At 42.5% G+C, this 26,215-nt stretch overlaps 2 protein-coding genes across 2 annotated transcripts; one reads left to right on the top strand and one right to left on the bottom strand.

Annotated features, from left to right (window-relative positions):
- The first annotated feature begins 381 nt into the window (after positions 1–381).
- LOC123124734 (uncharacterized) lies at positions 382–1,866 on the top strand. The gene has a single exon (XM_044545301.1). The coding sequence runs from the start codon at positions 624–626 to the stop codon at positions 1,644–1,646; it is 1,023 nt and encodes a 340-aa protein (XP_044401236.1). The 5' UTR covers positions 382–623; the 3' UTR covers positions 1,647–1,866.
- A 626-nt stretch (positions 1,867–2,492) lies between these two features.
- LOC123124733 (protein SCO1 homolog 2, mitochondrial) lies at positions 2,493–6,526 on the bottom strand. The gene is made up of 9 exons (XM_044545300.1): positions 6,306–6,526; positions 5,352–5,481; positions 5,079–5,154; positions 4,578–4,790; positions 3,892–3,981; positions 3,672–3,804; positions 3,457–3,595; positions 3,259–3,309; positions 2,493–2,881 (listed from the first exon to the last, which is right to left on the bottom strand). Exons 1-7 carry the CDS (start codon positions 6,392–6,394, stop codon positions 3,475–3,477), a joined length of 852 nt encoding a protein of 283 aa, XP_044401235.1. The 5' UTR covers positions 6,395–6,526; the 3' UTR covers positions 2,493–2,881; positions 3,259–3,309; positions 3,457–3,474.
- Between the last annotated feature and the right edge of the window lie 19,689 nt (positions 6,527–26,215).

Here is a 26,215-nt window from a genome sequence, read left to right as displayed (position 1 = left end):
GTTAATGTCCGCTGAATTTTTGCCGAGGGTGTGGCTAGGTTTTAGTCGACTGAAATTTAATCAAGTCTGTAAGAAAGAACAAAGGAAATACTGAAAAGAGAAAATGCACTTATTTCAATGCATAATTTCACAAATATAGTATCGACTGAGCTAACAAAGTCTTAGTCGACGGAGACTTATCAAAATTGTTTCACAAATGTTTGGGTGACAGGGGCAGGGCAAGAACACAAGTGGAATTCCCATGAAACCGAGACAGATACTGCATGGCAGCAATATTCCCTGCCGGGCTGCTGCCGCCTGCCAGTGCCCCTGGCCAGTCAATCAGCCCTACTAGATTAAGGAGCAGGAACAGCAGAGACGCATCAGCGTCAGAGACTGGAAAGGAGGAAACTGAAAACGAGACATCAATGGAAAAAAGAGAGAGAAATGAGACAGAGTAAGCTAAACAAACAAACCTGGAGGAGTGGTGCCAACAAAAGCGAGCGCAAAGGCGAAGCTGAAAGCTGCCTTCCCATCCATCCATCAATCCGCGCGCTTTCTTTTCTTTTAAAGCGCCTCTTCTTCCTCCTCCTTCCCTTTCCCTGAAGCCACCGGCCGCCACTGCTGCCTGCGGGACAGGAGCAATGAAGAAGATCAAGGCGGCGCGCGGGGGAGCGGCGGCCACGGCGCCGACCGACCTGCTCGTCTGCTTCCCCGGGCGGCAGCACCTGGCGCTGATGCCCAAGTCGATGTGCAGCCCGTCCAGGGCCGCCCTGGACAAGGCGGTCGCCGCGCGCCGGAGGCAGCTGCAGCTCCCGGCCGCGCCCGCCGCGCGGTACGGGGGAGGAGGGCGCGGTGGCACTAGTAGCCCGCTGTTCCGCGGCTCTAAGGCGAAGCAGACCGTCGGGGACGACGAGCCACAGTCGCCCAAGGTGACGTGCGCCGGGCAGATCAAGGTCGGCCGGCCAAAGAAGCCGAGGCCGGTGGTGGAGAAGAACGGCAAGGGTGACAGCAGCAGCGGTAGCAGGTGGGTCACCGTCTCGGAGGAGATCGAGCGACTGCAGGAGCAGAGGAAGAAGGCGAGCTGGCTGGAGACCGTCGGGATCAGGAGGGACGCGCTGCCCTTCCTCGGCGGCGCGCTCTGGAGCCTTCGGCACAAGGTGAGGTGCTTCGGGTCGTCGCTCCCCGCCGCGGTGGACTCCTCGACGGACGACGACGATGACATGGGGGAGCGCGAGCGCGAATCCGCCGCCGTCGGAGGCAGCGCCACCGCGAGCGTGTTCTCCAAGTGGCTCATGGTGCTGGAAAGGAGCCATGAACCCCACGAGCAAGACGACAACGACGACGAGCTGGACCAAGAAGACGGGCGGCCGAGCAATGAGACGGGAGACGACTGCTCCAAAGCGCCGTCCGTGCCGCCGCCGCCGAACGCGCTGCTCCTGATGCGGTGCCGGTCGGCGCCGGCGAAGGGCCTGACGAGGAAAGGAGCAGAGGCGGCCGGCGAGGAGGCCGCGCAGGAGAAGGGGGGCGTGGAGGAGAAGAGGGACGAGCTGGTGTTCATGAGAACGGCGCCGGACTTCCTGAAGCTGTCCATCGACATCGCCAAGGAGACGTGGGTCGTCGGCGGCGTGGACCCCCTCGCGCGCAGCCGGAGCTGGAAGAGGTGACCTCTAGTCGCGCGCCGGTAGCCGTTGTACAGAGCTCGACGTGTACCTTCCTTGCGCCTCGCCGGTTCCAATGTTTATTTTTCGCTTTGCAAAGCATAAATCCGAGCTACAGAAAATGTTGTACGTAGAACGTTTCTCCGTGATTCAATGTCGACACGATCGTAAGAGAATCTGTGATTGAAGTGACGCGGTGATGAAAGGGACATGGCTTCTTGCTCTAGGCCCCGCGCATTGGAATGCTAAATCAATCTAGGCATCTAGTGATCTGCACGCATCACAATCACAACGAAAAGAAACAGAGCAGAAATCAGAACTGCAGATCGTCCGACGCTGCAGAGTGAGAACCTGAATGTTGCATGCATCAGAATTATTACTACTGCGGTAGGCGTTAAAAACACCGCGGCCTCAGCGTGGCAAAACCTGCTACGGTTACATCACCATCGCAAGATCACCAGATAATCGACATATGATAAGGGATGGTCTCTCGATCTACAACCCAAACTCCAGGCATCAGTTTACACCAAACGCACGCCCACAGGTTAGTTAACTTAATCCTACACCGAAGGGTGGCTAAAGATCCGCATACATGTCAACACCTAGCAAAGCAAAAGTAGCGTAAAGATATGAGTGTGCCCAACTCGTAATGGCGGCAGGTGGAGTATGTCCAGCTGAGGCCAGACACGGCATATAGATATCGAGTACCTGCAAAAGGGAAACGCAAGAGAGAAGCTATCTTCTACTTCTAGCCCTGGTCACTGCACAGGAAGAACCTACACACCCTTGAAAAGCTAAATTGCTCACAGATCGGAGTGCTTGTGCTGAAAATTTGTTTCTCTGAAGGTATTATCACATGACAGAACACGGGCTGTAAAGCTTCTTGTTCACCTCATCCAAAAGGCATTAATGAGTTCCCGAGTCCGTGCTACGGAGCATGATTACATCTGGTTTCAGCGCATGGAGTTATATGAGGACACGATGGTATGAAAATCACTCAGGCAGGCATTGCCAAACTGCAGGTGGTTTGTAACTTCGTAAAAACATTCGTCGCGTGAGGCACTCTACACTTCTGCTCAAGTCTAGTTATACAGCAAAGAGCGAGGATAGGAATAGGATCCTGAATCACTTGAAGGCAGGGCAAAATGAAGGGTTCGCCATGTCACCGGCAAGGCTGCACAGGGGTAGGGGATGACCTTCAGAGCAGACATTGGAAACTACCGATACTGAAGAATTAGGCCCTGCAAAAATTGTTGTAGCAAAACTGTGTTAGCAGCATTACTTGAACTTATGCGTCAAGCTCTTTCATGCACACACACAAAAATTGTGCAGAATACAATGCGTGATCTATCTACAGAACAGTAGGAATTTTAGATGGAAATCAGAGAGATTGTACGAAAAATCTGCCCTGTGTGCTGTGCATGATCAAGTGTAAGTCTTGATCAAATGACAATAATAAATGAAAATAACGTGGAAAAAAATACGCTGCAACAAAAAATGGATGACACTGAAATATTGAAAAAAAAATCAGCTGGCAGCAGGGTCTAAAACCTAGAAGTAGGAATTACACAAATAATTGGTGATAAAAAAATGAGAAGCACTTCTTGACAAGTATTACCAATTAACGATCAGAAGATAAATTCTTTCACCATCACATCTGCAAAGCTACCTAAGATAAGAAAGGTTAAAAATCTATTAGTACGCAGATAGTTGCGACTTCCAGAAAGAAAAAAGATCAGCAAATACAAAAAAATACAGGTATGCTTTAACATCTCAGATCATAATTAGTTGAAGCAAATAAAATCAAGAGGTATACCACAGGCAATCTACTAGACTACTTTGCTGCTGAATTAGATGCTTTCTGGATCTCCGTTGTTATCGCCTCAGCAAGGTCTGATGCCTTATACTCAGCTCCAAAGCATCTTACTGTCTCCAGGCATGGGTCTAGCAAATACCTGTAACTCAACACAGTCAAGTTCTTGAAGCTTTATCAAAAAAGTAAGTTAAATGAAGACTCTCGTGTGCTCTTACATGTTATGAGAACTTTCTACAATATAATCCTGACCAACTTCACCAACTTTTTTAAAGAAAATGCGGTATTCTTGTGCCATCTGTCTTATTGCATCGACTGAGCCTGTTAATCCTGTTATTCTTGGGTCGAATTCTGCAGTTCAAATGAGACAAATTATCACTTCCAAATACAGCGCAAAACTGAAGGTTCCAATGACATAGAACAAGCAGAGAGGCTTACCACTAAGATATGCCTTAAGCTGAGCTGGTGAATCACGTTGAGGATCAAGTGTGACGAAGAGTGGTTTAATCTTGATATCATACTTTGACTCTATGAAACAAAAATAAAAGGTTCGTAAGAGATCATGAAGATAACAAGCCAATAAGCAGAATATAGCACACAGAAAATAGATGCTTTAAATTGTGGATTGTAAGCAATTTTAAGCACAGCAGACAATTAGTAGTTCAGGCTGGAGCACGACTGAGATAAGAAAAGGATTAGTTAAAATAGCTTCAACAACATAATTGTGACAAAGAACTTAGTACTCCCTCCGTCCCAAAATAAGCACTTTGTACTAACTTTAGTGCAAAGTTGTACTAAGCTTGAGACACTTATTTTTGGATGGAGGGAGTACTAAGTAACGCAAAGAACTATATATCATTGGGAATTAGCATAAAATGTTTTAGCGAAATTGGATGCTTTTCACCCAAATGTAATGAACAAACATGCATTTGTGCACTCATAGACCAAAATAATCATCTGCAGTATGCATAATAAGGGTGTTAACTAATATTTTGGAACAGAGGTAATAGATCTGTACAAGGAGAACAGAGAGATAATGATATGATAAAAAAATAACAACAAGTAATGCCAAAAGATGAGGTGCCTCGAATGGTGTATTCAGGATGTGGTATATAGCAACACACCTAACAGCTTAACAACATCAGCGATCTTCTCAACTTCTTTCGGCCCCACATCTGGGGAAGATGTATAGCCAAAATACATCAGCGTCCAATTCCCTCGAAGCTTTGATTCAGTCACCACATTGTTTTCTGTATCATAGAGCTTAAATGGTCCTCCGATTGCAGGTCTGTTGGTAGTGCACCTTTTGGGAATACTGTTCTGTTGTGCTTGTTTACCTGGAAACACCATGATATGAAAGAATATAGAAATAATAAACTCAATAAGACACAATAAAAGGGTTAATGAGAACTGTTTTTCGTTCAAGCTAAGCTACAATGCACAGCTGAAAAGTAATAATGAAAACTGTATCTCACAGAAGCTAAGAAACTCTGGTATTCTAAATTAAGATTTTTTTTTTAAGCAACACTGACTACCATAGTTGAACTGGCTGAAAAGATTAATACATCAAAATGTATTACTTCAGGAATAACAAGAAACATCACTTCTGAAGAATTTGTAAGTACCTAAGGGAACTGCACGCTTCTCATCATTATAGTGAACATAAGTGGCTAGTCCAGCAAAGGCTAGAATGGCAGATGGCTGCAAAACCAACATTCACATGTACATAAGAATATGATGTTGGGCCAAATCGCAGTCCGCGTGTCCAATAAGAAAACTATCGAAGTTCATCAATAAGCCATGATAATAGTTAGCAATACCGTAAAAAGTATGATAAATCATAGTTAAGGGGAAACTGATAAAATAGGGAGATTGAGCAGGCCAGGAAAGCAACATACGACAATGTAATATATTAGTGGCCGAGAATTTGACTCGTTCTCTTCAGCAAACTGTCTCATCGGTCTATCATACTTGGAGCTTCCTCCGGCAGAATAACCTCGAGATTGGAAACCCCGCACCGGAAATTGCCTGCACAACCAATTCTAAGGATTAGAAGAACTACAGAGTTAAACAAACATAAAATGCCTAGGTTGAACAACATACATGCAAGCAGGCTTGTGAGAATACCGACAGGTAGGAAGCATTCAGATCATTCAGGATTTAAATTAAAGCTTATAATAAAGTAATAAAATGATGAGTAATGACTAATGACATTCAATTCAAGGTCTACCATTCATAAGGGGCGGGAAAATGATTATCAAATGAAATTCGCCATGGTATAGCTTCAACAATTCATTCATACCATGATGTAGGCACTTATGCCAGTCAGAGCCATCAACAACAGAGCATGTAAATCAACTACAAAATGTTAAACAGCAGTGCAGCGAAACTGAACAGCAGGACATGATCATGACCGACCTACATATCAAAAGCTATTTTAAGCAATCGCTAATCACATACACACAGAAAATGTAGCACCTGAATCTGAATGAAGAACACAGACTGCATAGTGAGACATAAAGCGTGCAGGGCACACACAATTGCGGCGATTCACTAACCATACTTCACGGAAATTGCCCCCCTAATTAATTTACTCCCAACTCCGACGAGTGTACACAGCGATTGGCAGGCCCGAATCCTCCCCGTTCCTACAACGTACAGACGGCTCACGTCCTTCCCCAGGCAGAGCACCCTACGGGCCTAACCAGCAACCGAAACGAGGACCGGACCGGACGAACTAAGGAGGCCGCCGCGGAAACGCCCGATGAGGCAACGGCACAAACAGGTAGCGCGCGCAGGACAGGAGCATCACGCAGAAAAAGTGACCGAGACGCGAGGTAAGCCGGCCGTACCTGGTCTGCCACGGCGGGGGCACTCCGGCCGCACGGGCGGCGCCGAGGCGGCGTAGCAGCGAGAGCTTGAGGAAGCGCGCGGGCAGCATGGCGGTGGCCCGGGAGGAGGCTCCGGAGCGAGGAGGGGCCGGGGCGAGGGATGGAGTGGAACTGTGGGAGGGGAGGAATTGGAATTATTTTGGAGGTTTTGGGGGGTCTCGGCTCTCGGTCGGCCGTGTTCGACTTCTTCTGGTCCAAGAAAGCAGGTTTGATCTTCGTGCAGCCCAAGATATCGTTTTGCTGGGCTGGCCGGTTCATTTTCACAGTCCTTTATTTTCTGTTTCTTAAAAAAAGTCCTTTATTTTCTTCTCTTCATGTTCGTGTTATTACTAGTAGTTCAGGTCAAATTTTGAGATTCCATGGAATTCAAATCCTCCTCATTTTTCTACTTGTGTGTGCTAGTATGTGTCGCATTCATAAAAATAAATAAAAGTCCAGTTCCTAGCATGTATACATTTACATGACAAAACAAAAAAGACAATAGAGCGCTATTTTTTACACAAAAGACCATCAGCCAAGAAGTAAAACTACTTGTACAATAAGAAGAAGAAAAAGTAAAAATGCAATCAAGATAGAAGAATCTCCTGAGCTTGATGCCAACGTCTGTCATCAGCCTCAAGCACCACCTAGTAGCCACCAAGGAAAAATATGACGGATCACCTCTTCACCCCGAGCTCGACGTGACTCCTTCGTTGATATGCAACTTTTCAGACCTCAAAATGGTTACCAAAGGCGAATAACTTGCATATGAAAGAATCTGGTCGGGGTAGCAACCCAAACACGCCATCGAACTTAATATCTGGTACTCTGGCTCGACTAAAACGTCAAAGTAAGAAACCATATATGCCAGCCGCAAATAATGAACCCAGCACACAATCCATTGTTTTTCAAATGTCATCGCTGCAGACTATACTCCTGGACTACCTCCCAAGCTCCACATCGGCGCTGGAGCAAACGTCATCGCAACGGCGGAGACTGAAGACACAAGTCCACCACAAAGATGTCGTCGTCGCCATGACACCCTGGTTGAACAAACTAGTTCCCAAATCCAACATCGATAGCAAGACACCTTGTAGATGAAAGATCTGGAGCTTATTTATTTCGTGTCGACGTCATTGTTGTCGAAGCCAAGACACCTAAACCTATAGCTAAAACGTCAAAAAACCTAAAACTAACATGGCCCTAAACCTATAGCTACACACCTCCGCACGTGTGAGATCCGGCGACCAAGAGTTCGTCAGCGGAGAAGAGCCGCCAGGAAACGGCGTCGACAAGTGAGTCACCCTAGCGGCAGCGGCAAGATCACCTTTCTTTCTTTGGAAGAAAGGAAATGAGTTGCGTCTAAATTATATGAAGGAAAAGCCAGTGGCGACCGACTGTTGTCATAGTCAACGACGGTTGAAACTTCTAGAAAAAAACTTCGAATTGGGAGGGCGATCCTCCCGGTGAACTGACCGTACCCCAAACCGACACAGGTGAACAAGTAGAGTATACTAGGGCGCGTCGAGAGAACCATATCGAAGAAACTCGACAAAATGACCCCGTAACTTCGGGAGAAGGGGTGCTCTCCTGTCTTTTTATTAGGAAAGCGGCACCTACCAGGGGTCAGGGGCAAATCTACTGGGAGGGGGGCTTTAACAGGCTCAAGCCCCCCTCCAGCACTGTAAAATTTGTTTCTACTACTAGTTTTAAGGCCCAGCCCAGCTACTTACAGGTCCATTCCAACACATATTTGCATGATCCAGGCGGCCCAGCCCCTCCTCCATTTTTTTTCTAGATTCGCCACTGCCAGGGGTAGCGACTGTTTATTAAAAACACAGTTGCGCTATTCAATCCTCCTCCTCTCCGCAACACAAATGCATAGAATTCCAAAAAATACAAAAATACGTCCAAAAAATATGCGGGCATCTTCAAAGGATCCCAGTACATAGAGGGAGGAGGGTTGTTGGAGATGCTCCAAGTGCATGTAAAAGTAAGTGGAGGTTTGTTTGGCTCATGATATAAATTGTATACATATGATGTGATGATATTACATATGAAGTACGTCCATAAATTCATAGTCTGAGACCCTCCCCGCATCTATGAATAATACTCCTCCCGAAGACCACTAACAAAGCATGTATCTCTAATCATTAAGTAATAAAACAGACTATTGCTTTGTGCAAGATGGCATATAGTCGATAATATATTCTCTTTACCTCCAGCTCATCGCCCAAACAACGAGTCTGCTATCCTTTTACCCTTACTGACAATAATACACAAGTTTTTTCTCTTACCCCTAAAAAAGCTTTTTTCTCTTACTGTCACCAAGATACTCCACTCATAAAGATTAAACTCAACTAATGCACACACTCTCACCGTTGTTTAACCATCTAAACTGGCCAAGGATTAAACAAACAATGGAAGAGCAATATAAATCTATAATCCATGGAGAAGCATCACATATAAATAATGTCTACTACGCAACATATCTTCTTGTAGACTCGTGTTGGGCCTCCAAGCGCAGAGTTTTGTAGGATAGTAGCAATTTTTCCTCAAGTGGATGACCTAAAATTTATCAATCCGTGGGAGGCATAGGATGAAGATGGTCTCTCTCTCAAACAACCCTGCAAACAAGTAACTTGTGTCCCCAACACACCCAATACAATGGTAAATTGTATAGGTGCACTAGTTCGGCGAAGAGATGGTGATACAAGTGTAATATGGATAGTAGATATAGGTTTTTGTAATCTGAAAATATAAAAACAGCAAGGTAACTAGTAACAAAAGTGAGAAAAAACGGTATTGCAATGCTTGAAAACAAGGCCTAGGGTTCATACTTTCACTAGTGCAAAATCTCTCAACAATAAGAACATAATTGGATCATATAACAATCCCTCAACATGCAACAAAGAATCACTCCAAAGTTTCTATCGGAGAACGTAGGATGAAAACGTGCATTAACCCCTATGCATAGATTACCCCAATATCACCTCGGGAATCTGCGAGTTGATTGCCAAAACATACATCAAGTGAATCAATATAATACCCCATTGTCACCACGGGTATCCATATGCAAGACATACATCAAGTGTTCTCAAATCCAATATTCAATCAAACATAACGAAACCTCAAAGAGCAAGACTCAATTAATCACAACAAGGTAGAGAGGGACGAACACCATAAGATCCAAATATATTGACAAAGCTCGCGCTACATCAAGATCGTGCCAAATCAAGAACATGAGAGAGAGAGGTCAAACACATAGCTACTGGTACATACCCTCAGCCCCGAGGGTGAACTACTCCCTCCTCATCAAGGTGGTCGCCGGGATGATGAAGATAGCCTCTGGTGATGATTTCCCCCTCCAGAAGGGTGCTGGAACGGGGTCCCGATTCAGTTTTCGTGGATACAAAGGCTTGCGGTGGCAGAACTTCTCATATAGGGTTCTTTTTGGGATTTTGGGTATTTATAGGATTTTTTGGCGTCGGTCCTACGTCAAGGGGGTGCCCGAGGGGCCCACAAGCTCGCTGCTAGCGCCATGGGGGGTAGAGCACGCCTAGCAAGCTTGTTGCTTCCTTGTCCACTTCCTGGACCAGCTCTGGTGCTTCGGGGGTCTCTTTTGGTCCATAAAAAATCTCCGTAGATTTTCAGCCCATTCTGAGAACTTTTATTTCTGCACAAAAAACGACACCACGGTAGTTTTGCTGAAAATAGCGTCAGTCCAGGTTAGTGATACGTCTCCAACGTGTCTATAATTTTTTACTGTTCCATGCTGTTATATTATCAATCTTAGATGTTTTACAATCATTTTATAGCAACTTTATATCATTTTTTGGGACTAACCTGTTGACATAGTGCCTGATACGTCCATTTTGCATCATGTTTTCTTACTATTATTTATAATTTTTTATCCATAATAATGTTTTTTTGAGTAATTCTAATGTCTTTTCTCTCATAATTTGCAAGGTACACACCAAGAGGGAGAATTCCGGCAGCTAGAAATCTGGACAAAAAAAAGCTATCCACCTATTCTGCACAACTCCAAATGAGCTAAAACTTCACGAAGATTTTTTACGGATTATTTAAGAAATATTGGAGCCAATAACCACCAGAGGGGGGCCACCAGGTGGGCACAACCCACCTGGGCGCGCCAGGCCCCCCAAGCGCGCCCTGGTGGGTTGTGGCCCCCTCGGCCCACCTCCGGTGCCCATCTTCTGGTATATAAGTCATTTTGACCTAGAGAAAATAAGGAGAAGAATTTTGGGGCGGAGCGCCGCCGTCTCGAGGCGGAACTTGGGCAGGAGCACTTTTGCCCTCCGGGGGAGCGATTCTGCCGGGGAACTTCCCTCCCGGAGGGGGAAATCATCGTCATCATCATCACCAACAACTCTCCCATCTTGGGGAGGGCAATCTCCATCAACATCTTCACCAGCACCATCTCATCTCAAACCCTAGTTCATCTCTTGTATTCAGTCTAGTTACCGGAACTATAGATTGTTGCTAGGGGGTGACTAGTAGTGTTGATTACATCTTGTAGTTGATTACTATATGGTTTATTTGGTGGAAGATTATATCACTGGTGCGCGTCGGTGCTATACAAACGGTTTTTAACCCCTTTCCGCGACGGCATTTGGAACCGTCGCCTAGTGAGTGTGGGCGATAGTGGGGTCCTTCCCACACGACCCGGAAACCGTCGGGGATATGCCCTCCTGGCACACACGCTCGGCAAAATGAGGTCGTGTGCGACCGGCGAGCGCTCAAATACAGAAATACGTACAGTAGAGCTAAAAAATACAATTATACAGGCGAAATTGTTTCCGGTCGCAAGTACATCCCACACAGTCAGTCCCCGCTAAACGTTTCCGTTCGTATGTACATCCCACACAGTCGCTCCAAGGAAAACGTTTCCGTTCACAGGTACATCACACACAATTTTTCCCGTTAAATCGTTTGCTTTATAGAATGTATCACACACGGTCCGTAGAAAAAACTGTGTGGCAAAGGCTATCCATCACACACAGTTTTTATGTGGTAAACGTTTGCGCAAGGTGGCCTAACGCAAACAGTTTTCAAGAGAAAGTCGTGTGGGATTATTCATTGATCCAACACGGTTTATTCCTAGAAATTGTGTGCGTTGCCTGAGATCATCGCCCACAGTATTTTTTCAATAACCATTTGCAATAGCAAAACCCAATTAGCAGGCTAATTCGCCATTAGTAGGCTAATTTCCCTATTATTAATAATCCATTTATTAATCTAATTGACATTCATATTAAGCACATAATATATTTCATTTTCATATTAAGGAAGCAGAATTTTGTAATTGAAATACATCAGAGTACAACATGATATAGCTTCAGCACTCAGCTACCCCATTACACAACTACACTAGCACCAAGTTTCACATGCAACATGTAGAACCTTTCGAAATTAGCATCATAGACGTTATATAGACAGATGCATCTCATCTAGAAAACTGCTGAAGCGGAAACCGAATATTGAGCCTTCATTCATGTTGAAGGTCTTTGCAACTTTAGGCCAGTGCATGTGGATGATTGACCGTTGATGTCTACTACACAACCTTCTTTTGAAGACGTTGTTGGGCCTCCAAGTGCAGAGGTTTGTAGGACAGTAGCAAATTCCCCTCAAGTGGATGACCTAAGGTTTATCAATCTGTGGGAGGTGTAGGATGAAGATGGTCTCTCTCAAGCAACCCTGCAACCAAATAACAAAGAGTCTCTTGTGTCCCCAACACACCCAATACAATGGTAAATTGTATAGGTGCACTAGTTCGGCGAAGAGATGGTGATACAAGTGCAATATGGATGGTAGATATAAGTTTTTGTAATCTGAAAATATAAAAACAGCAAGGTAGCAAGTGATAAAAGTGAGCACAAACGGTATTGCAATGCGTTGAAACAAAGCCTAGGTTCATACTTTCACTAGTGCAAGTTCTCTCAACAATAATAACATAATTGGATCATATAACTATCCCTCAACATGCAACAAAGAGTCACTCCAAAGTCACTAATAGCGGAGAACAAACGAAGAGATTATTGTAGGGTACGAAACCACCTCAAAGTTATCATTTCTGATCGATCTATTCAAGAGTCCGTAGTAAAATAACACGAAGCTATTCTTTCCGTTCGATCTATCCTAGAGTTTATACTAGAATAACACCTTAAGACACAAATCAACCAAAACCCTAATGTCACCTAGATACTCCAATGTCACCTCAAGTATTCGTGGGTATGATTATACGATATGCATCACACAATCTCAGATTCATCTATTCAACCAACACAAAGAACTTCAAAGAGTGCCCCAAAGTTTCTACCGGAGAGTCAAGATGAAAACGTGTGCCAACCCCTATGCATAAGTTCACAAGGTCACTGAACCCGCAAGTTGATCACCAAAACATACATCAAGTAGATCACGTGAATATCCCATTGTCACCACAGATAAGCACATGCAAGAAATACATCAAGTGTTCTCAAATCCTTAAAGACTCAATCCGATAAGATAACTTCGAAGGGAAAACTCAATCCATTACAAGAGAGTAGAGGGGGAGAAACATCATAAGATCCAACTATAATAGCAAAGCTCGCGATACTTCAAGATCGTGCCAAATCAAGAACACGAGAGAGAGAGAGAGATCAAGCACATAGCTACTGGTACATACCCTTAGCCCCGAGGGTGAACTACTCCCTCCTTGTCATGGAGAGCTCCGGGATGATGAAGATGGCCACCGGTGAGGGATCCCCCCCCCTCCGGCAGGGTGCCGGAACAGGGCCCCGATTGGTTTTTGGTGGCTACAGAGGCTTGCGGCGGCCGAACTCCTGATCTAGGTTATGTTCTAGAAGTTTGGGTATATATAAGAGGTGTTGGCGTTGGGAATAAGTCAGGGGGGTCTCCGAGGCGGCCACGAGGTAGGGGCGCGCCCAGGGGGTAGGGCGTGCCCCCCACCCTCGTGCGTGCCTCGGGACTCTTCTGGCCCATCTCCGATACTCCGTGGGCTTCTTCTGGTCCAAAAACAATCTCCGTGAAATTTTAGGTCAATTGGACTCCGTTTGGTTTTCCTTTTCTGCAATACTCAAAAACAAGGAAAAACGGAAACTGGCACTTGGCTCTACGTTAATAGGTTAGTCCCAAAAATCATATAAAATAGCATATAAATGCATATAAAACATCGTAGATGGATAATATAATAGCATGGAACAATCAAAATTATAGATACGTTGGAGACGTATCAAGCATCCCCAAGCTTAATTCCTGCTCGTCCTCGAGTAGGTAAATGATAAAAACAGAATTTTTGATGTGGAATGCTACCTAACATAATTATCAATGTAATTTTCTTTATTGTGGCATGAATGTTCAGATCTGAAAGATTCAAGACAAAAGTTTAATATTGACATAAAAATAATAATACTTCAAGCATACTAACCAAGCAATTATGTCTTCTCAAAATAACATAGCCAAAGAAAGCTCATCCTTACAAAATCATATAGTTTGGCCATGCTTCATTTTCGTCACACAAAATGCTCCCATCATGCACAACCCCGATGACAAGCCAAGCAATTGTTTCATACTTTAGTATTCTCAAACTTTTTCAACTTTCACGCAATACATGAGCGCGAGCCATGGACATAGCACTATGGGTGGAATAGAATATGATGATGGAGGTTGTGTGGAGAAGACAAAAAAGGAGAAAGTCTCACATCGACACGGCTAATCAACGGGCTATGGAGATGCCCATCAATTGATGTCAATGCGAGGAGTAGGGATTGCCATGCAACGGATGCACTAGAGCTATAAATGTATAAAAGCTCAACAAAAGAAACTAAGTGGGTGTGCATCCAACTTGCTTGCTCACGAAGACCTAGGGCATTTGAGGAAGCCCATTGTTGGAATATACAAGCCTGATAACCCACAAGTATAGGGGATCGCAACAGTTTTCGAGGGTAGAGTATTCAACCCAAATTTATTGATTCGACACAAGGGGAGCCAAAGAATATTCTCAAGTATTAGCAGTTGAGTTGTCAATCCAACCACACCTGGATAACTTAGTATCTACAGCAAAGTATTTAGTAGCAAAGTAATATGGAAGTAACGGTAACGGTAGCAAAAGTAATATTTTTGGGTTTTGTAGTGATTGTAACAGTAGCAACGGAAAAGTAAATAAGTGGAGAACAATATGTGAAAAGCTCGTAGGCATTGGATCGGTGATGGAGAATTATGCCGGATGCGGTTCATCATGTAACAATCATAACATAGGGTGACACAGAACTAGCTCAAATTCATCAATGTAATGTAGGCATGTATTCCGAATATAGTCATACGTGCTTATGGAAAAGAACTTGCATGACATCTTTTGTCCTACCCTCCCGTGGCAGCGGGGTCCTAGCGGAAACTAAGGGATATTAAGGCCTCCTTTTAATAGAGTACCAGACCAAAGTATTAACACATAGTGAATACATGAACTCCTCAAACTAAGGTCATCACCGGGAGCGGTCCCGATTATTGTCACTTCGGGGTTGCCGGATCATAACACGTAGTAGGTGACTATAGACTTGCAAGATAGGATCAAGAACTCACATATATTCATGAAAACATAATAGGTTCGGATCTGAAATCATGGCACTCGGGCCCTAGTGACAAGCATTAAGCATAGCAAAGTCATAGCAACATCAATCTCAGAACATAGTGAATACTAGGGATCAAACCCTAACAAAACTAACTTGATTACATGATAAATCTCATCCAACCCATCACCGTCCAGCAAGCCTACGATGGAATTACTCACGCACGGCAATGAGCATCATGAAATTTGTGATGGAGGAAGGTTGATGATGACGACGGCGACGGATTCCCCTCTCCGGAGCCCCGAACGGACTCCAAATCAGCCCTCCCGAGAGAGTTTAGGGCTTGGCGGCGGCTCCGTATCGTAAAACGCGATGAATCTTTCTCTCTGATTTTTTTCTCCCCGAACACGAATATATAGAGTTGGAGTTGAGGTCGGTGGAGCAACAGGGGGCCCACGAGGCAGGGGGCGCGCCCAGGGGGCAGGCGCGCCCCCACCCTCGTGGACAGGTGGAGGCCCCCCTAACGTGGATTCTTCTTCCAGTATTTTTAATATTTTCCAAAAATAAGTTTCGTGGAGTTTCAGGTCATTCCGAGAACTTTTGTTTTTGCACATAAATAACAGCATGGCAATTCTGCTGAAAACAGCGTCAGTCTGAGTTAGTTCCATTCAAATCATGCAAGTTAAAGTCCAAAACAAGGGCAAAAGTGTTTGGAAAAGTAGATACGACGGAGACGTATCAACTCCCCCAAGCTTAAACCTTTGCTTGTCCTCAAGCAATTCAGTTGATAAACTGAAAATGATAAAGAAAAACTTTTACAAACTCTGTTTGCTCTTGTTGTTGTAAATATGTAAAGCCAGCATTCAAGTTTTCAGCAAAGATTATAACTAACCACATTCACACTAGCACTTAGGGCTCATGTTTACTCAGGTCAATGGCATAATCAACTAGCGAGCAATAATAATAAATCTCGGATGACAACACTTTCTCAAAATAATCATAATATGATATAACAAGAGGGTATCTCGATAGCCCTTTCTGAGACCGCAAAACATAAATGCAGAGCACCTTTAAAGATCAAAGACTGACTAGACATTATAATTCATGGTAAAAGAGATCCAGTCATACCCAATATAAATTAATAGTAATGGATGCAAATGATAGCAGCGCTCTCCAGCTAGTGCTTTTTAATAAGAGGGTGATGACTCAACATGAAAGTAAATAGATAGGCCCTTCGCAGAGGGAAGCAGGGATTTGTAGAGGTGCCAGAGCTCGATTTTAAAGCAGAGATAAATAATATTTTGAGCGGCATACTTTCATTGTCAACATAACAACCAAGAGATGGCGATATCTTCCATGCTACACACATTATAGGCGGTTCCCAAACAGAATGGTAAAGTTTATACTCCCCCTCCACCAACAAGCATCAATCCATGGCTTGCTCGAAACAACAAGTGCCTCCAACTAACAACAGTCCCAGGGAGAGTTTTGTTTGCAATTATTTTGATTTGATTTGCATAAAGCATGGGACTGGGCATCCCGGTGACCAGCCATTTTCTCGTGAGTGAGGAGTGGAGTCCACTCCTCTTGAGAATAACCCGCCTAGCATGGCAGATACGGACATCCCTAGTTGATACATGAGCTATTCGAGCATACAAAATAGAATTTCATTTGAAGGTTTAGAGTTTGGCACATACAAATTTACTTGGAACGTCAGGTAGATACCGCATATAGGAAGGTATTGGTGGACTCATATGGAATAACTTCGGGGTTTAAGGGATTGGATGCACAAGCAGTATTCCCGCTTAGTACAAGTGAAGGCTAGCAAAAGACTGGGAAGCGACCAACTAGAGAGCGACAACAGTCATGAACATGCATTAAAATTAATAAACATTGAGTACAAGCATGAGTAGGATATAATCCACCATGAACATAAACATCGTGAAGGCTATGTTGATTTGTTTCAACTACATGTGTGAACATGTGCCAAGTCGAGTCACTTAAATCATTCAAAGGAGGATACCACCTCACTATACCACATCACAACCATTTTAATAGCATGTTGGCACGCAAGGTAAACCATTATAAATTCCTAGCTAATTAAGCATGGCATAAGAAACTATAATCTCTAATTGTCATTGCAAACATGTTTATTCATAATAGACTGAACCAGGAACGATGAACTAATCATATTTACAAAAACAAGAGAGGTCGAGTTCATACCAGCTTCTCTCATCTCAGTCAATTCATCATATATCGTCATTATTGCCTTTCACTTGCACGACCGAACGATGTGAATAATAATAATAGTGCACATGCATTGGACTAAGCTGGAATCTGCAGGTGTTCAATAAACAGGATAAGACAAGGCAATATGGGCTCTTGGTTAAATCAACAATAATGCATAATAGAGCCACTTCAACAATTTTATTATGGTCTTCTCCTATCGACCCCCAAAGAAAAGAAAAGAAATAAAACTATTTACACGGGAAAGCTCCCAACAAGCAAAAGAAGAACGGGAAATCTTTTTGGGTTTTCTTTTAATTATTAATACTACAACAAGAAAGGTAAACTAGCTAAAGCTATTACTAAATTTTTTTGGTTTTTCTTAAGGTTTATCAAACACACAAGAAAAAAGCGTAAAAAGGAAATAAACTAGCATGGATAGTACAATGAAAGAGTATGAGCACCGACATCTAGCAATGAATGTGTGAACATGAATGTAATGTCGGTGAGAAATACATACTCCCCCAAGCTTAGGCTTTTGGCCTAAGTTGGTTTATTGCCACGGATGGCCTGGCGGATATCCATAGTTATAGTTGGGGTCGTACTGAGATGCAGCGGCTATTGCCTCCTGAGCTGCAGCGTGGCGGCGAGCTGCCTCCGCCCTCCTCTCGTACTCATCTGCCTCCTCTCTGGTAATAACATGTCTTCCTTTTGCCTGAAAGTCAAAGAGAGCAGGAGCAGGGAGGACAATATTGACAGCGTGACGCCTGTCAAAGATTAGTCGGTACTGGAGAGGTGGTTCATTCCTCTCGACAAACTGATGGTGAACCATAGCATTAAAGTCTATATAAGTAGGAGACAATTCAATATCATCATCACGTATGGTTACACCAAGAAAATCAGCTAAGCGGGTTGCATAAATTCCACCAAAGAAATCTCCATTAAATCTATTGTGATGCAACCTGCGCACAACAATGGCTCCCAAATTATAAGATTTGTCTCCTAACACAGCACTCCTAAGAATACTGAGGTCAGCGACACACATATGACATGCTTCATCTTTACCATTTATGCACCTACCTATAAAGAGAGCAAAATAATGTATAGCAGGAAAATGAATGCTCCCTATGGTAGCTTGTGCTATATCTCTAGATTCCCCCACAGTTATACTAGCAAGAAAATCTCTAAATTCATATTTGCGAGGTTCACTAGCACTACCCCATTGTGGAAGTTTGCAAGCAGTGGTAAAATCTTCTAAGTCCATCGTATAAGATTTTTCATAAAGATCAAACAGGACAGTTTGAGAATTGCGTGAAGATGAAAATTCAAACCTCCTCACAAAGGAACTAGTGAGATAGTGGTACTGGCGGCACTTTTCCTCCTCGAAGCTCACAAGATCAGCGTTACACAAATATGCGTTAAATTCTTCCTTGATTCCTGCTCGATCCATAAAGTCTTCTGAAGGCCATTCACAAGGCCGCACTAGAGCGTTCCTTGGTGGCTCATCATCGGCATCGCGCATTGCGAGCCTGGGTCCTTGCTTCCTTGAAGGACCACCTTGGTACATTTTCCTAAACATATTTCTTCCTCTGAAAAATTTCTAAAATTTTTAGTAACTTCAAATAAAAGTGAACCAAGCTCAACAAAATTGATAGCAACTACTCCTACAAGTGCCTAGAGACTATATCATGCATTAGAACTACTTGGAACCATATAAATTTGACATGCAAGCTCAAGAACATGGTCACCTAGGCAGCACAAATTTGCAATGAATAAAGCAGTAGAACAAAAACTAATTGGACTAATGGAGGAGTCACATACCAAGGAATAATCTCCCAAAGCAGTTTTGTGAGAGGTGCTTTGAGCAAGGAGATCGAAAGTCACAGCAAAATGAGCTAGAACTCATGCTTGAGCTGGATGGTGATTTTCTGGGAGGAAGAAGAAGTGTGTGGGTGCAGGAATAAGTGGAGGGGAGCCACCATGGGCCCACGAGGCAGGGGGCGCGCCCTGTAGGGGTGGGCGCGCCCTGGACCCTCGTGGCCAGGTGCTTGCTCCCCCTGATGTGTTCTCAGTGCCATATATTCTCAAATATTCCAGAAAAAATCATATTAAATTGGCAGGGCATTTGGAGAACATTTATTTTCGGGGTATTTTTATATTGCACGGATAATTCAGAAAACAGATAGGGAAATACTATTTTTTTCTTTATTTCAACTAAATAACAGAAAGTAGAGAGAGGGTACAGAAGGTTGTGCCTTCTAATTTCATCCATCTCATGCTCATCAAAAGGAATCCACTAACAAGGTTGATCAAGTCTTGTTAACAAACTCATTCCGAATAACATGGAACCGAAAAAATTTCGAATAACACTATGTTACCTCAACGGGGATATGCACATCCCCAATAATAAGAATATCATATTTCTTCCTGACAGTAGGAAGAGGAAATTCAAAACCTCCAAAAATAATCGATGGAATTTTTCCAATAGAATTGATACTATGAACTTGAGGTTGTTTCCTCGGAAAGTGTACCGTGTGCTCATTACCATTAACATGAAAAGTGACATTGCCTTTGTTGCAATCAATAACAGCCCCTGCAGTATTCAAAAAAGGTCTTCCAAGAATAATAGACATACTATCGTCCTCGGGAATATCAAGAATAACAAAGTCCGTTAAAATAGTAACGTTTGCAACTACAACAGGCACATCCTCACAAATACCAACAGGTATAGCAGTTGATTTATCAGCCATTTGCAAAGATATTTCAGTAGGTGTCAACGTATTCAAGTCAAGTCTATGATATAAAGAGAGAGGCATAACACTAACACCGGCTCCAAGGTCACATAAAGCAGTTTTAACATAGTTTCTTTTAATGGAGCATGGTATAGTTGGTACTCCTGGATCTCCAAGTTTCTTAGGTATTCCACCCTTAAAAGTATAATTAGCAAGCATGGTGGAAATTTTAGCTTCCAGTATCTTTCTTTTATTAGTAACAATATCCTTCATGTACTTAGCATAAGGGTTCATTTTGAGCATATCAGTTAAACGCATACGCAAAAAGATAGGTCTTATGATTTCAGCAAAGCGCTCAAAATCCTCGTCATCCTTTTTCTTGGATGGTTTAGGAGGAAAAGGCATGGGTTTCTGAACCCATGGTTCTCTTTCTTTACCGTGCTTCCTAGCAACAAAGTCTCTCTTATCATAACGTTGATTCTTTGATTGTGGGTTATCAAGATCAACAGCAGGTTCAATTTCTACATCATTGTCATTGCTAGGTTGAGCATCATCATGAACATTATCATTAACATTTTCATTCGGTTCATGTTCATTACCAGATTGTGTTTCAGCATCAGAAATAGAAATATCATTTGGATTCTCAGGTGGTTCAGCAATAGGTTCACTAGAAGCATGCAAAGTCCTATCATTTTTCTTTTTCTTATTTTTAGAAGGGCTAGGCCCATCTATATTATTTCTTTGATAATCCTGCTCGATTCTCTTAGGGTGGCCTTCAGGATACAAAGGTTCATGAGTCATTTTACCAGTTCTAGTAGCCACTCTAACAGCATAGTCATTATTCTTACTATTTAATTCATTGAGCAAATCATTTTGAGCTTTAAGTACTTGTTCTACTTGAGTGGTAACCATAGAAGCATGTTTACTAATGAGTTTAATTTCACCTTTAACTCTAGACATATAATCACCCAAGTGTTCAATCATATAAGCATTTTATTTTGATTGTCTACCAAAATAAGCATTAAAATCTTCTTGCTTAACCATAAAGTTATCAAACTCATCCAAACATTGGCTAGCAAACTTAGTAGGAGGGATTTCAGCTTTATCATATCTATAGAGAGAATTTACCTTTACTACCTGTGTTGGGTTATCAAGACCATGAGTTTCTTCAATAGGTAATGTATTAAGATCATCTATTTCTTCAATAGGAGGTAAATTCTTAACATCTTCAGCTTTAATACCCTTTACTTTCATAGATTTCTTTGTCTCTTGCATATCTTCAGGACTGAGAAATAGAACACCCCTCTTCTTTGGAGTTGGTTTAGGAATAGGCTCAGGAGTTGGCTCAGGAAGTGTCCAATTGTGTTCATTTGTCAACATATTATTCAATAGAATTTCAGCTTCATCCGGTGTTCTTTCCCTGAAAACAGAACCAGCACAACTATCCAGGTGATCTCTGGAAGCATCGGTTAGTCCATTATAAAAGATATCAAGTATTTCATTTTTCTTAAGAGGATGATCAGGCAAAGCATTAAGTAATTGGAGAAGCCTCCCCCAAGCTTGCGGGAGACTCTCTTCTTCAGTTTGAACAAAGTTGTATATATCCCATAAAGCAGCTTGTTTCTTATGAGCAGGGAAATATTTAGCAGAGAAGTAATAAATCATATCCTGGGGACTACGCACACAACCAGGATCAAGAGAATTAAACCATATCTTAGCATCACCCTTTAATGAGAACGGAAATATTATAAGGATATAAAAGTAGCAAGTTCTCTCATCATTAGTGAACAGGGTGGCTATATCATTTAATTTAGTAAGATGTGCCACAACAGTTTCAGATTCATAGCCATAAAAAGGATCAGATTCAACCAAAGTAATTATATCAGGATCAACAGAGAATTCATAATCCTTATCAGTAACACAGATAGGTGAAGTAGCAAAAGCAGGGTCAGGTTTCATTCTAGCATTAAGAGATTGCTGCTTCCATTTAGCTAATAATCTTTTAAGATCGTACCTATCATTGCAAGCAAGAATAGCTCTAGCAGCTTCTTCCTCCAAAACATAACCCTCAGGAACAATAGGTAATTCATATTTATTAGGGAGAGAGCCTTCATCATCACTATCTTCAATATTATCAATAATTTCATTCTCTCTAGCCCTAGCAAGTTGTTCATCAAGAAATTCACCAAGTGGCACAGTAGTACCAAGCATAGAAGTAGTTTCATCATAAGTATCATGCATAGCAGAAGTGGCATCATCAATAACATGCGACATATCAGAATTAATAGCAGAAGCAGGTTTAGGTGTCGCAAGCTTACTCAAAACAGAAGGTGAATCAAGTGCAGAGCTATATGGCAGTTCCTTACCTCCCCTCGTAGTTGAGGGATAAATTTTTGTTTTCTCGTCTTTCAAGTTCTTCATAGTGACCAGCAGATATAAATCTCAAGTGACTCAATGAATAGAGCTATGCTCCCCGGCAACGGCGCCAGAAAATAGTCTTGATAACCCACAAGTATAGGGGATCGCAACAGTTTTCGAGGGTAGAGTATTCAACCCAAATTTATTGATTCGACACAAGGGGAGCCAAAGAATATTCTCAAGTATTAGCAGTTGAGTTGTCAATTCAACCACACCTGGATAACTTAGTATCTGCAACAAAGTATTTAGTAGCAAAGTAATATGGAAGTAATGGTAACGGTAGCAAAAGTAATATTTTTGGGTTTTGTAGTGATTGTAACAGTAGCAACGGAAAAGTAAATAAGCGAAGAACAATATGTGAAAAGCTCGTAGGCATTGGATCGGTGATGGATAATTATGCCGGTTGCGGTTCATCATGTAACAATCATAACATAGGGTGACACAGAACTAGCTCCAATTCATCAATGTAATGTAGGCATGTATTCCGAATATAGTCATACGTGCTTATGGAAAAGAACTTGCATGACATCTTTTGTCCTACCCTCCCGTGGCAGCGGGGTCCTAGCGGAAACTAAGGGACATTAAGGCCTCCTTTTAATAGAGTACCGGACCAAAGCATTAACACATAGTGAATACATGAACTCCTCAAACTAAGGTCATCACTGGGAGCGGTCCCGATTATTGTCACTTCGGGGTTGCCGGATCATAACACGTAGTAGGTGACTATAGACTTGCAAGATAGGATCAAGAACTCACATATATTCATGAAAACATAATAGGTTCGGATCTGAAATCATGGCACTCGGGCCCTAGTGACAAGCATTAAGCATAGCAAAGTCATAGCAACATCAATCTCAGAACATAGTGAATACTAGGGATCAAACCCTAACAAAACTAACTCGATTACATGATAAATCTCATCCAACCCATCACCGTCCAGCAAGCCTACGATGGAATTACTCACGCACGGCAGTGAGCATCATGAAATTGGTGATGGAGGAAGGTTGATGATGATGACGGCGACGGATTCCCCTCTCCGGAACCCCGAATGGACTCCAGATCAGCCCTCCCGAGAGAGTTTAGGGCTTGGCGGCGGCTCCGTATTGTAAAACGTGATGAATCTTTCTCTCTGATTTTTCTCTCCCCGAACACGAATATATGGAGTTGGAGTTGAGGTCGGTGGAGCAACAGGGGGCCCACGAGGCAGGGGCGCGCCCAGGGGGCAGGCGCGCCCCCCACCCTCGTGGACAGGTGGAGGCCCCCTGACGTGGATTCTTCTTCCAGTATTTTTAATATTTTCCAAAAATAAGTTCCGTGGAGTTTCAGGTCATTCTGAGAACTTTTGTTTCTGCACATAAATAACACCATGGCAATTCTGCTGAAAACAGCGTCAGTCCGGGTTAGTTCCATTCAAATCATGTAAGTTAGAGTCCAAAACAAGGGCAAAAGTGTTTGGAAAAGTAGATACGACGGAGACGTATCAAAGCCAAGTTCTATAATGAAAAATTCCCACTAGTATATGAAAGTGACAATATAAGAGACTCTCTATCATGAAGATCATGGTGCTACTTTGAAGCACAAGTGTGGAAAAAGGATAGTAGCATTGTCCCTTCTAGGCCTTTATTTGGCCTTTCTCTTTTTTTATTTGGCCTTTCCTTTTTTTATTTGGCCTGTTTTTGGGACAATGCTCTAATAATGATGATCATCACACTTCTATTTATTTAGATCTCAAGGATTACAACTCGATACTAGAACAAAGTATGACTCTATATGAGTGCCTCCAGCGGTGTACCAGGATGGGCAATGAAACAAGAGTGACATGTATGAAAAATTATGCATGGTGGCCTTGCCACAAATACGATGTCAACTACATGATCATGCAAGGCAATATGACAATGATGAAGCGTGTCATAATAAACGGAACGGTGGAAAGTTGCATGGCAATATATCTCAGAATGGCTATGGAAATGCCATGATAGGTAGGTATGGTGGCTGTTTTGAGGAAGATATAAGGAGGCTTATGTGTGATAGAGCGTATCATATCACGGGGTTTGGATGCACCGGCGAAGTTTGCACCAACTCTCGAGGTGAGAAAGGGCAGTGCACGGTACCGAAGAGGCTAGCAATGATGGAAGGGTGAGAGTGCGTATAATCCATGGACTCAACATTAGTCGTAAAGAACTCACATACTTATTGCAAAAATCTACAAGTCATCAAAACCAAGCACTACGCGCATGCTCCCAGGGGGATAGATTCATCAAAATAAGCAAACAACACATAGAAAACAGAATCTGTCAAAAACAGAACAGTCTGTAGCAATCTGATTTGTTCGAATACTTCTGGAACTCCAAAAATTCTGAAATAAATTGGTGGACCTGAGGAATTTGTCTATTAATCATCTTCAAAAAGAATCAACCTAAAATCACTCCAGTAAAAAATGGCAGCTAATCTCGTGAGCGCAAAAGTTTCTGTTTTTTACAGCAAGATCGCATAGACTTCACCCAAGTCTTCCCAGAGGTTCTACTTGGCACAAACACTAATTAAAACATAAAACCACATCTAAACAGAGGCTAGATGAATTATTTATTACTAAACAGGAGCAAAAACAAAGGACAAAAATAAAATTGGGCTGCCTCCCAACAAGCGCTAACGTTTAACGCCCCTAGCTAGGCATGATGATTTCAATGATGCTCACATAAAAGATAAGAATTGAAACATAAAGAGAGCATCATGAAGAATATGACAAAGAACATTTAAGCCTAACCCACTTCCTATGCATAGGGATTTTGTGAGCAAACAACTTATGGGAACAAGAATCAACTTGCATAGGAAGGTAAAACAAGCATAACTTCAAGATTTTCAACACATAGAGAGGAAACTTGATATTATTGCAATTCCTACAAGCATATATTCCTCCCTCATAATAATTTTCAGTAGCATCATGAATGAATTCAACAATATAACTATCACATAAAGCATTCTTTTCATGATCTACAAGCATAGAAATTTTATTACTCTCCACAAAAGCAAAGTTGTTCTCATGAATAGTAGTGGGAGCAAACTCAACAAAATAACTATCATGTGAAGCATAATCCAATTGAAAATTAAAATCATGATAAGTTTCATGGTTATCTTTATTCTCTATAGCATACGTGTCATCATAATAATCATCATAAATAGGAGGCATGCTTTCATCATAATGAATTTGCTCATCAAAACTTGGGGGACTAAACATATCATCTTCATCAAACATAGCATCCCCAAGCTTGTGGATTTGCGTATCATTAGCATCATGGGTATTCAAAGAATTCATACTAACAACATTGCAATCATGCTCATCATTCACATATTTTATGCCAAGCATTCTATGTAATTCTTCTTCTAGTACTTGAGCACAATTTTCCTTTCCATCATTTTCACAAGAGACATTAAAAAGATGAAGCATATGAGTCACCCTTAATTCCATTTTTTTGTAGTTTTATTTTATAAACTGAAATAGTGATAAAACAAGAAACTACAAGATTCGATTGCAAGATCTAAAGATATAACTTCAAGCACTCACCTCCCCGGCAACGGCGCCAGAAATTGCTTGATGTCTACTACACAACCTTCTTCTTGTAGAGGTTGTTGGGCCTCCAAGTGCAGAGGTTTGTAGGACAGTAGCAAATTTCCCTCAAGTGGATGACCTAAGGTTTATCAATCCGTGGGAGGCATAGGATGAAGATGGTCTCTCTCAAGCAACCCTGCAACCAAATAACAAAGAGTGTCTTGTGTCCCCAACACACCCAATACAATGGTAAATTGTATAGGAGCACTAGTTCGGCGAAGAGATGGTGATACAAGTGCAATATGGATGGTAGATATAGGTTTTTGTATCTGAAAATATAAAAGCAACAAGTTAGCAAGTGATAAAAGTGAGCACAAACGGTAT

The sequence above is a fragment of the Triticum aestivum genome, chromosome 5D, assembly GCF_018294505.1.
Source record: "Triticum aestivum cultivar Chinese Spring chromosome 5D, IWGSC CS RefSeq v2.1, whole genome shotgun sequence".
NCBI lineage: Eukaryota > Viridiplantae > Streptophyta > Magnoliopsida > Poales > Poaceae > Triticum > Triticum aestivum.
This window is presented reverse-complemented; position numbering and strand designations above follow the sequence as displayed.

What these genes read in the sequence shown, in the direction of transcription:
- LOC123124734 (XM_044545301.1), top strand. Translation starts at nt 624, where the DNA reads ATGAAGAAGATCAAGGCGGCGCGCGGGGGAGCGGCGGCCACGGCGCCG.
- LOC123124733 (XM_044545300.1), bottom strand. Translation starts at nt 6,394, where the DNA reads ATGCTGCCCGCGCGCTTCCTCAAGCTCTCGCTGCTACGCCGCCTCGGC. An exon ending in TGATGTTGTTAAGCTGTTAG is followed by an intron (nt 3,982 to 4,577) that starts GTGTGTTGCTAT and finishes TTTGTTTCATAG; the next exon opens with AGTCAAAGTATGATATCAAG. An exon ending in GTAGAAAGTTCTCATAACAT is followed by an intron (nt 3,596 to 3,671) that starts GTAAGAGCACAC and finishes GTTGAGTTACAG; the next exon opens with GTATTTGCTAGACCCATGCC.